Source organism: Zonotrichia albicollis, chromosome 2 (genome assembly GCF_047830755.1).
Source record: "Zonotrichia albicollis isolate bZonAlb1 chromosome 2, bZonAlb1.hap1, whole genome shotgun sequence".
NCBI lineage: Eukaryota > Metazoa > Chordata > Aves > Passeriformes > Passerellidae > Zonotrichia > Zonotrichia albicollis.
In genome coordinates this window covers 22,149,686-22,162,372 of record NC_133820.1, presented here as the reverse complement: position 1 = coordinate 22,162,372, position 12,687 = coordinate 22,149,686, and the positions used below count along the sequence as shown (strand labels likewise).

Sequence of the window (12,687 nt, the reverse complement as noted above, 5' to 3'; positions counted from 1 at the left end):
AGTATTTACCAAACACTGCTCAGACCCTGTACAGTCAGTAGGAATATGGGGGGAGAGAGCGCCAATGAGCAAAGAGAGATAGGCGTTATCAGTATTAGAAATCACAAAATAAGCAAATGCTTACATTATATTTTCAAAAGAGAAAAATCAGAACACTGCAAAAATCTACATCCTAGACTGATTTTCAACAAATATTTTAAAATGTTGTTTAGTATTTTCTAAGGGTTTAACTGGAAAATATTTTTGTAATTGATTTATATGTGTAACCTTCCAGTAGACAAAACGTATTTGAAAGTTTTTATATGCTAACTATAGAATACATAAATTCAGAGAAGTTAGCCATTTCTTGGATTGATCTCGTAATTTTTCAAACCAAAAAGACATACAGACATTATACATGTCATACTTCTGTAAATGTCTACTTCATAGTTCAGAAAATTAAACTTGCACACAGTCCTATATCCCTGTAGCCATAATGTCCACTTGGGATTTGTTAAACCAGTATCATAAACTCAGCCAGACAGAAGGAAATATAATCCCAGAAGAATAAAAGGAATTTCAAATTATTTTTCCTCAAAATAGAATTTCACAATCACATTTCTTGGACCGTGATAAGCTATAGAAGTGACACAGTGATAATAATGGCAGAACTAGTATCACACAATTTGCTGGAAGCCAGCCTACTTATGAACAGATTTTGATCAATGCCAACTTATTTAATGGCTGATTTATTAGGACTACAGAAGTGCCAATCTTAGGTAGCATTTATGCTGCCTGAGGGCACAAAACTTTAGGTCTGCCTTGAGTGTTTGTGTGTAACTACTGAGTGATCACCCAGAACCAATTAATGATAAAGTTCAGATATGTTATTACACAGCCTACTGAAATCTGAATTGACTAGACCATTTTGGAATTGACTGCTGATTTGTGATGCTAACTTTCCAGATATTCCAGCTACATCTGTTAGATAATTTCAACATAATTTAGGAATAAAGTAAAAAAATCATTGAAGTACCACATCCGTAATGAATGCAAACAGCATCAAAGAGCAAAGTCCTAAACCCTAAGATTTTACACCTTCCAGAAATGTCAAAAAGTGTTACCTATGTCACTTAGGCTGATTTTTTACTTCAGGACAAATATTTGTTTCTTTAAATGATGTGAACGAAATTGTTGTCCATCCAGCAGAGCAGTTCTGAAAGCTAATTAAATATGCTCAAATAGAAAATTCAGCACTCACACTGTACATCTACAAATTTTTTTCCTTCCATAGCTTTGTGTGTATACTCAGATAGATCCATGAAAAGCAATAACAAAAACAACAAACATCAACAAAAACCCAAACAAAAAAAGAGAAAAAAACAAAAAAACCTCTAAAAAATCCTAACCAAACCAAAACAAACCTTCCAGCCATGAGTGATGTTGACATTCTGAATTGTAGATAAGAGATGAACATCATCTCTTCAAAAAATATTGTCACTTAGGGCCAGATAGCTCTGCAGGAGGTATTTTTCCCTATTATTTAATGCAGTAATAGTGCCAAGTAATTATTGACACCAAAATCCACAGCATGTAATTTATTACACTAATAAATCATAATATAATATAGCAGAGAAAATAAGATGGTAATTAGCTGCCTTGTTTTCCAAATAACTGGGTAATTATAAAGAAGAAAATATTATAGTTGCATAATGCTCAATTTGGTCTGAAAGCGGGGACCACTGGGTTCTGTGTTGTACGTGAATTTTAACCAAAGGCTTGGCCTTGTTTCCATCTCAGCCATTCTGTGAGGAGTGAGAAAAGCCTGTGGCATGGCTAAGATCACATTTAAACTCTTTATAATAAACTCTTTCATTATAACACTATAATTTAAAGAGAAATTTCTAACACTGCTTTACTCCATGTTGCAACAAGAGTTTTCACTCCTATGTGACAAGGTAAAGATCTCAAGTTTCACTTTTAAACCTGAGAATGCAATTTAGATCACTTAAGTTTATAACATATAATGAAAAATGGCCAAGAAAAATATTTTCTGTGAAGTTCTGTCACTCACAATATGGGATTTTTTAACTTAATTGTACAGGAAAAATGCTATAGTTTGGCAATGATGAGCGTGAATACTGTACATAATTAAAAAGTAACTATGAGAGAAGAAAAAACTTCCTTAGAAAAACTCAAAATAGCACAGCAAACTTGTCCACTTATGCAAAAAAGATATATATATATATCAAAGACAATATCCATCTTCAGTTGATATTGTCACATCTTTCCCATAACCTTATCTTAAATCAGGCAGAAAATTGAAGGATTTTAAATACACTTAAACTATTTGGAATAGAATTTATAACAGGAATTTCCAGGTTGATGGATACTGGAAAATAGGTGCAAACATTCACCTGTGATTCTCTTCCCAAAGTTTCTTATTCATCCTCATCCTGCTTTTTGCATACCACAGTCAAAAAATCCAGTCTTTAGCTATGCTGTGTAAAGCTATTTGTTTTAAAAAGGTGCCCCTGCCAATGTCAGAAAAGTTAAATGGTGTCACAGAATCACCTCTGTCCCATTCTTAAGAGACCCAAAGTGCACAGGTGAATTGGATGCTAATCCATCACTGTACAGTTCTGTCCAGCAGGTGTTTTCCTGCTTTTTCTAACGTCTTTTCTCTCTTTTATTTCTCTCTCTCCACTCATTCTAGAAATAATGAAGCATTAGTGTGCCCCTTTTGTTTTCAACCATTACTTGTTTATTTGACCCAAGCAATGTTGAAGCAAGGATAAGAGAAGAAAACCACTTCATTCCAGCACCAGTGTTTGTGAAAACTGGAAAACAACTGAAAACAATGGTAGCACATCACCATTGAAGTGTCCATGTTATTTTGATGCAGACAGATAACCAGGACACCGAGTCCTGTGTTTATCTGTGATATATTTATTTAAATAAATGTTTGATATATAGTTTAGAAAATATCTTTATATATATAAATATTTTAATGGTAAACAGAAATGTTTAAATTTTATTAAACTAACTAAATAGAGCTGCACAGGGAAATATTAACTGAAGATTGCAATATGCTCTTAAAGACTGAAAGTAAACAATGTCTTGAATTTCAAATGTAAATTTGAGCAGTTCTTAATCTGGTTCCAGGAGTTGATCACATATTCTCTCACCTGAAATGATTATCCAGTTAGGAGACAGGCATTTTGAATTTCTAAATGCTTTAAAGGATTGTAAAGAAAATACTGACTTTCATTTAGAAAAACAAAGTACTAAGGATGCTGGTATTTTATCCATGGTGCAGGTAACTATCAAACTTCTCAGACTAAACCACTTACCTTATAAAAATAAATACAAGTTTTGTATAACTATATTCCTTATTCATTCTTGGTCATAAGATAGTATAATTAGTATGAAAAAGAGAGTTTCTTCTGTTGTTTATCATTTGATCAATTCTGTACGGCCAAGATCCAGGCCCAAATATTTCAGGAGTAAAATGATCATAAATTTCAATAGAGTGTTTTTGTGTGTCACCAATAAAATTATTGAAAATTGTAAGCCTATTTTTTTTGCTTGTATATACAATAGTAGACACATAATTTTGACAGATTGTAGAAGCTTCTCTTGTCCTAAAGATACTCTGTCTTATGATTTGCAGCATGCATAGCTCAGCCAGGAGAGGAAAGTTGAAAGACCACCATGTATAATAGCAGAGAGAATGTTGAGCATCTTGATAAAATATGGTAATAGGACGTATATGAAATAAGAATTTACAGTGTAGGCTCTGCACCTGTGTTCATCTAGAAAATGTTCTCTAATGAGAAAGGCTTCCAGCACTCTACACCCAGAGTAATTTCAGTCAGCTCAGGAAAATCTAAACTGAGCCATGATACAAATATGCTCATAGGCTGTTGAAATGACAACAGTGGGGCAAAAATTCTAGAAAACTGACAGAAGAATAGTTCAATTAAAGAATAGCTTAATTAAACTTATTCAACATATCAATAACTGATTTTGATCCTTACTTGAATGAAACAATCCAAATCTACCCTTTTCTCTGCAATGGATAAATATTTTCATCACCCTCTGAGAGTGGTTAAACTGTTTCAGAAAAGCAGTATAACTGGATTCATGTTTAGTTAGTAGCAGAGGGATATGACAAAACTTTTCTGAAGGTACTGCGTGAGTGCCAAGGCTTGATATCTGATTCTGCCAAAGTGCTTTAAAAACAATTGTCCCTTAACCTCTCTAATGTTCTTTTTTGATTTTTTTAAATGCATGCAATTTGAATACTCAAAAATTGCTTACTGTTTTAGGATTAAATGGTAACGGCTTGTTTTTTCAAAGAGTATCTTAAAATATCATGGATTTCAGTGGGATTTAGTAGTTAATCATAATTTTAAAATATTATAGAGAGATATTTCACTCATTTTTACAAGTTATTCAGATTTCACCATTGGTGTTACTACCAACTCATTTTCTGCCCACTGTTTATTCTGCCACATATTAATAACAGCAACAATGTGTGAGAGAAAAACTTTTAAGACAAGAATTCTGCAATTTTTTTTCCACTCATGTGATTTTAGATTGTGTGCAACTGCATTTATGCATTCGTGTATCATGTTTAATCTGTAAATGCAATAAACCCAACTTTGTCATTATAGAATGTCATATGTTACTTGCTGAAAATTCTCACATAGAGGATCACACTATACCAAACTGATGGATATCTCAAAAATGTTATTAAACAGAATATGCATGTTTGAGGTGATATAAATATAAAATACTCTATTTTCAAAAGTGGTGACAGGAAATTCCTTTTTCTAAATATACACCAATATATATTTGTCAATTAGCTTTTGGATATTGGCTGCTATGTATTTGTGAGACACAGGATTCAACAAGGATCCACCATTCTAGAAAGAATAAATCCTTCCAAGGTCATGGTCTCTATATCCTTCTGACAGGTCTGCCCAACAAATACTGGGGGAAAATTAAATCCAGGGGAGCATGATAATTCTAATTTCACACTTTGATATCAAAAATATATTAGCTCCAACAAAATGTAAGAAATGCAAATCTGTCATTAAGCAACATAATTAAAGGTTTTCTTCAGTGCAGTCTTGCTTTGTTTATTCAATGAAGTGTAATGAATTGCAAGATACACAGTAAAACTAAACTCTCACTGATTTATAACAAGTTTCAGTTGCTAAATAACTATTATGGAATACATAATAAATTATAAATAAATGCAGCATTTTTCTATTTCTTTTGCTTTAAAGAAAAAATCAATTTTGTATTTTTATTGTATGGCTTTATTCAGTTGTTGGTTAACATAGAAAATCTCTGTGGAAATTATTTTTGATGGTATATGCATGTGTTCAAGTGAATAGTTTGAATTTTCATTTTTCTTTTGTATTTTAAAGTCTTGTACAAACAATTAATGCATCCTCACAACATCCCTGTGAGGTAGGTAGTTAAGCTGTTTAAGAAAAAGAAAAAAAATCTTGAGAAATTCCCTCTGTTTCACTAACTCGGCAAAGTCAAAGCAGTAACAACAACAAGGCCATTGCACTTCTTACTCTGATTTGGGTGATGAAGATGTACTGCCTCTCTCATGTCTCAGTAGCTTCTGTATAAATTCTAAAATATTTCATATGAACATCACCTTAGTCATTGTCAACAGAGCAAGATATTTTTCATGTGAAATGAGAAGGATACAGTAATTGTCCTGTGTACATGTAAATTTTGTTGAATCTTCTCATCCCCTAGATAAATAGTAAGAAATAGACTTCTTGCATGAAATATTTAATATTTAAAAATGTAACCTTTTAAGGTTATAAATACAGTATATAATTATATACTTTAAAATAAAAAATGTATGTAATGGTTACATGAATTTAAAAAGTAGGTGAGTGTGCTAATCTGAGCAATTCAAAAACATGCTGGTGCACACCTACCTTACATATTTTAAAGAAAAATATGCTAAAATAAAGTTTATTGATCTGCTAGTAAAATTTTATAATGGGTATATTCATCCCCTGTCATGGTAGGTGGTGGGTGACATAAAAAAGCACAGCAACAGCAGAATGTTTTTATATAAATTGCATGCACAATCTGATTTCTTACTTGATTATCAAAGGAACAAATATATTCATTAAAAAAGCCAACTCATTTACAAGACAAAGTGACTCTCACTCTAGCTCCATGTCAATATAAACAATTTGCAACTGATTACATCCATCAAGTTTAATATAAACCATAGTAATCTGAATAGTGTAATCAGATGGAACAAGATTTAATAACATACAAACCAAAGTTAATGTTTCTCTGATTGCTTCCATTAACTGCATAACTATCCAAAGTATTAGTTTTACATATACATTATGTAACTTAGTATTAGAAAAGTTAAAAATACACAATATACTACATTATATAGAGGACTATATTTATCAGAAGTTTATACATATTGCTGGTTTTTGAAATTTTCTTCCTTCTTAAAACATAGTTTACCATATATCAATTAAAAAAAGAGCACTTCACATATTTAGATTATCATTATCCTATCAGTATGTTCTCTCTGCAATCTAGGTGCATTTAAAAATAGATAAATAAAATTGTATTTTGATGAAACACTTTTTTACCAGTAGCACTTTAAGATTACAGAAAGCACATAAAGCAACAACTTCCTTAAAAGAAAGTCTTATCTTTCTTCATATAAAATCAAAAACCCAGAAGACAATGTGCAGAGTAGTAGGAATGGCAAGAAAAAACTCATTTAAGTGCAAAAGCAACCTCTGGTAAACTTCAAAATGGGTAACACTCAATACATATCTTGTTTGTAAAGCTGGAATACTGACAGTTTATTTCCCTTTTATTTACCCAGTTATTGCAGCATGTATAAACCAGTAAGAATAATTGTATTTTATATACAACTAAACAACTCAAATTCAGAAGACATGAAGATGGTTTGTAAAATTTTGTTTTCATCCTGTGAAATTTAAAGTTACATTTTCTTACAAAAACTTGTTTGAGAGTTCAAGCAGAACTTTGAAGAAGAGGATATGTATATATAGAGTCATAAAAATTTTTCCAATCACTTCCTAAAGTGAGTATAACATGTTATGGACAAATAAAAAACCAATTAAAATTGGCATGGGATGGGTAGTTTGGAAAAGACAACTTTTGTGTTTTTCATGTTCAGTGAAAAAAATAGATGCATGGCAAACTAACGTTTTTAAACTGATAAATGTTATGGAAAAATAATGAGGCAACAGAAATAAACACAAATTTTTCATTGCTGAGTTTTTTGTAAATGACTGATTTACCTTAAGGGCAATTTTAAGACCAAAGCAGATCACTATTGTATCAGAGTATATAAAGCTTCCCCCAGTTGCACACAATAGGGCTTTTCTTATTAAAGTCTGGAGAGTTGACACTGACCCTGATGCTCTCATTGTTAGTAGGATGCTGTTAGTAGTAGCAGTTGCAAACATAGGGGTTTGCCAGTAACAACTCACAATTTGTGCATAGTTGAGTCTTCGAAACTGAGCAAATTTGCTCTCAAAATCTTGCCAGCGCTTGCTGAGCTGTATCAGGGTTGGCTCCACTGCTTTTGCAGCCCCATCCTTAGACAGGCGTTCAGCCTGCCTGTGCACCGCATTCAGATCTTCCTTCTTCTTCTCCAATTCTCCACCAATCTCCTAGTGAGCAAAACCAATACAGGGCCCAGGACAGTTAGCTAACTAGATCAATCAACTTAAAATTAGCAAAATACTTCCGTCAGAAAATCCATTTCCATTTTATTGTCACAAGTAAAATTTACAGCTTATTTTCATATTATTCATATCTTATTTTACATTTAAACAAAACAAAAATAACTGAAATTGAAGAAGCTTCTTGGGATGGGCTGTAGAGATCCTAAGAGCTGCTACACTCTGAAACTGTTAGCAGAGGCCAACAGTTCCCATGTTCTGATTCTTGCTAGTACACTGGGATGGGCAACAGGAGAAATTACTTTCTCAGTAAGGGTCAGCATATTCAGGACAAATAGTTTTTTAACAGCTTACAAATACACTATTAGGGTCTTTAATGTACTAGTTAACTCCTATTTTATTCTGTGGGAAACTCAACAGAGAATGAAGCAAAGAAAGACGATGTAAAATAAACCAGGAAAACCTTGGACAGTATGTAAATAAATCTATAGAGTTTGACAGTGACATATGAACATGTTCTGATGAAAATGAATGTGCTAACATGAGATAGAGGTCATCCATATATTGGTAAGTCATTTGTTCATCTGGAACAAAGATACATAAAATCAATTACAATTTTTACTAAAAAACATTTGATGCTTCTTAATACATTGCGCACTTTCTGTATTATTGACAAAACATTATATTTAGTGTGTTTCAAATTATTTATAAATCATTCTGTATAGGAAACAAATAGAAAATATAGTACAACAAAGAAATGTCACTTTCAACACAGATAATTAAGGTTTGCTTTACTATAAATAGAAATAAAGAACTAACATATAATTTTCTGTAGCTATAAGATAGGATTGCTTGTTGCATTTTCTGTCTGTTCTACAGATAAACTATCACTCCAAAAGATCTATCATTGCCAACCCAAAACAACATTACCTTTAGCTTCTGCTCATCTTTGTGGTCTGGCAGACCGGCTAACTTTTTCTCAATGTCATCCAGCCATGTCATTAGGTCATCAGCCTGCCTCTTGTACTGATACCATTGATGAGAAATCTCTAAAGCCTTTTTTCTTCTTTGAGCTCTCAAGTCCTGTTCACAGTGCAGACATTATTAGGATATGAATTAAAGGCTTATAAAATATGAACTGGCATGTGTGCACACTGAAGGGAAAAAAGTGTACAAAACTGCAAATTTCTTATTTAAATGTTGATATCTAAAGCAAGTATATGAGTAAGTGAACATATTTGCATCAGTTTAACAAATTTTTTTGTTAGTTTGTTTAAAAAGAGGTTACCTATTTCAGTGTTGTTCACATGTTGAATAAACCACTGAGACAGTCACCAATATTCAGAGAAGTTAAGACTCTTACATAAATGTCAATATTTTATATAAAACACTTCTGCTCAGAATACTTACTGGACAGATGGAAACACAGCCCACTTAGTATCTAGCCAAAAGTGGGACTTCTGTATTTTGTGGACTCCTGTGAATTTCTAGCCTGCATGAAAACTCTGTAGCTATTCAAATGAAAATCACTGCATTGCAGAAATGTTTGCAAAGACAGGTTTTCTTTATCTAAATGAAATACCAGATACATAACAAATGCCTTGTGATTATAACTCTGCTTTAAAAAGGATTAAAACTTTTCTTTAGCAGGAAGGTATAAAATGTTTGGTTTTTTCCCTTAGAGATGTTATAAAATATACATTTGCTTTAACTGCTTAACTTCACTCATGCAGAATTCAGAAAATATTTTAATTACTATTATTTCTTATTATGAAATTACTATTATTTCTTATTTCTTATTACTGGTATATTTTATATAAAAATACTCAGATTAATTTGCCTCAACCATTCCTTGAATTTTTTCAGTGTGAATGCCTTAACTGAGTCACCCAAAGGAAAATCTATCACTAGACCATAAAAAACAGCCAGGGAGGATCTGGTCAATAGCACAGTGCAATATACACTGTTCTTGTTTCTCCAACATAAAAATTATGAATTGCTTCCATTTAGCTTGGAACAGTCAAATATACACCTAATAGATTTCAAGCTTCTTTTAAATGTGGACAAAACAACAGTATATCCTAGCTATCCTTCTCCTGAATTAACGCAGACTTGCAAAATTGTAAGAATTAGAATGAAATCCACAGGAAAGGAAAGAGCATGCAAAAAATAAGTAAAATAAAATGCAACATGCTATGTGCCCCAAACCAAGGATAACTTAATCAAAATTATCCAAAGAGAGACTCTGATTGCTGATGACATAAAAACTCTCCTGCAGTACCCAGAGTCTATAGCTTCAGGCAGGTGACCAAGGTGATTCTCTAATTGTAAGATTGTATCTTTCATCACTTTTATTTGCCATAGAACGATGACACTTCCAATTATATCTGCTAGCTGGTCCACATGGCATGGAAACACTCCATGTGCATTTCTAGCAACAATATCACACAGTTTTACCTCTTGGATTCTGTCAACTCAGAATGTTCATATGCAACTCTGGGTTTCAGCCTCTCAGCTGGCTATGTCTATTGGTAATACCACCTATCCTGTTCTACAGAGGCTGGAGCCATTCTTCTAATAGGAGTCTAAGTATTTTACTGAAGGAGAAACAATTTATTCATGGCCAGAAGTGTGTTATGCCATGGAGAATATAAGTTTGCGTGACCTGATTCTTTCTAAGGTCTTGACAGTTGATGAAGGAATATAAAACACACATTATATGTTAAAAAAGGAACTATCATAGAAATCAGTGCTGCCCAATTGGCAGTCACACAGTTGTAATGCTGAGGAAAAAACAATACTTCTCGAGCTGAAGGCTGTGAAATGCTTTTTGCAAGGCCTCAAGAGAACTGTATAAGAAAATAAATCTATAGCCAAATTACTCATCTCTAAATAGTAAGGACAAATCCTTTAGCAAAAAGATGCCCTGAAATGGAAAAAAAAAGGGTTTAATAGCATGTGCTTATAACTGTAGCTCCTATACCTTGAGGGCATTATGTTTAGTCCGCAACAGCTGTTGTTTTGTCTTTATTTCCTCACGTTTTTTCTCATCTGTGACTCCCTTTTGAAGCCTGTCACCCCTTTGCAGCAATTCTTTCACTGTGCTCTCATCCTCTTCACTCTGATTTAAAAAAAAAAACCAAAACCAATATAATGTGCATTTTAATCTAATAATTACTTAAGTACTAGTAGACACAGACTATGCTAAAGTAATCATGTAGCAGCCACTTGCAGTTGTACACTGATGATCAAGTAACTTTTACTTACTTTCTACAATATATGTAGAGGGATAAAAGAAAGACAGCACTGCAAATCTACAGATTTTTGGTATTAGATCTTATGCAGCATCCAGGATAACAGTATAAAAACAGAGGCAAAAGCTTGAAATATATTTTACTTTCAAACAAAAAGAATAGTTATATGCAAAATATTCTAAATCGCTGTCAGTAGAGATTGAAATTGTCAGTATGCTGGCAGATCATGCAATTACTGACCATTCTGTGTATCACATTGAAAATCAGCTGTTCTGATTGGGCAAATGTTATCACTAAGAATTTTTTACGCAGAAGCCACCTACAAATCTATGAATCTTTGAAGCTGGACATATGTCACAGCTTCTGGCAGTGCCTTGAACCACTCCAAGCATTTGATGCAAAGAAAAGGAACCAAAAATGCTCAGGTAGTGGAAACTGTCCCATCAACTTTATTGACTTTGAATTTAACACTACATACATATGCTAAATTCTGCATGCAGCACATGGAGCCTAAAATTTTATTTTTCCTGAATAAAAGAAAAAACATCTGTTAAGATTCTTTCCAGCACTGATATGAAACAGAAAACTTTGAAGAATTCCCTAAAAGTAAAATAACATTGAGTCTTTATATTGGTAGTAAACAAATATAAATTTGATCTTGCTAAGGACTCAAGAAGAGAGAGTTCCAAAGATGAATCTCCCTTTTTGCCCAGCCAAAAAATGTTATCTCCTTGAAAATCAATCTGGAGAACACACACCACAATTGCAATAGTAGCAAAGCATTGCAGTATTTTACTCCTTTTTTTTCCTTTCCCCCCAGAAAACATGAATAAATGGTTTTATGACTTGTAATGATAAAACTTAAGGAATAAAGCTTACCAAAGCCACAAAATCTATTTCCATTAAATGCTATAGGCAGATTGGTTAATAAAAAATTGGCAAGTGGCATTTTTTTTCATGACCATTTATTTTTAGTGAATGTATTCTTTTACTATAGTGCCCATTTTGTTGCACCATTCTGACTTTTCCTGGTCTATTATACTACTACAGATATTTTAATATCCATTCCTTGTTCTGTAATACTGCTGGTAGTAGTACATGGATAACATTCATGGTCTGCTTAGTGTTTTCATAAGGAAAAAGAAATGCTTTCCTGATAAATTTAAAAATAAGTTATCACAAAAAATTTTAGTTAGTGCTAATTTGTGACTTTTGATTTTATAATATATTGGCATAGAAAAATTTTGCCTAAGTTATATCCAAAGATTCTAACACAAATATGGGTTTCTGATTTTCACTTAGATTTTTTCATCTCCCTGCTTATTTTGCTCAGACTTCCATTTCAACCAAATTACCATATCTTTATTGAAGTCCTCCTCTTTCAGATTCACTCCCTGCTGAATTTCAACCTCCAGTGGTTCAAGCATTTTTTGTATATCGAAGTCAAATTGCTCCAATTCCTTCAAAGGAATGAAGGGCTAAAATGGAGAAATACAAAGATTATTTATTTAAAGCACAAATTTCATAGTTTTATTAGAAACAAATAAAAAGAGATATCTGTGCTACTCCCTATTTCTAAAACAATGGTAGACTTTCCATCATGTTGAAAAATATCTACAGCATACTCAAAATACCCAAAGATACAAACAAAGATACAAATTTATGTAGAATTTCCATGTAAATAAACCAAAGAATTTTAAGGTAAGTGAAAATTAAAAAGAAAA

General features: G+C 32.6%; 1 protein-coding gene across 14 annotated transcripts in view; it reads right to left on the bottom strand.

Annotated features, from left to right (window-relative positions):
• DMD (dystrophin) overlaps positions 1–12,687 on the bottom strand; it is a 1,146,493-nt gene that overhangs the window by 577,164 nt on the left and 556,642 nt on the right. For 13 of the 14 annotated variants that reach the window (XM_074534563.1, XM_074534577.1, XM_074534568.1 and 10 more), the window contains 4 exons: positions 12,319–12,441; positions 10,693–10,830; positions 8,640–8,792; positions 7,515–7,697 (listed from right to left, as the gene is read on the bottom strand). In XM_074534563.1, coding sequence (XP_074390664.1) covers positions 7,515–7,697; positions 8,640–8,792; positions 10,693–10,830; positions 12,319–12,441 — 597 coding nt within the window. The remainder of the gene's footprint in view (positions 1–7,514; positions 7,698–8,639; positions 8,793–10,692; positions 10,831–12,318; positions 12,442–12,687) is intronic. The other variant, XM_074534571.1, reaches the window with a different exon arrangement.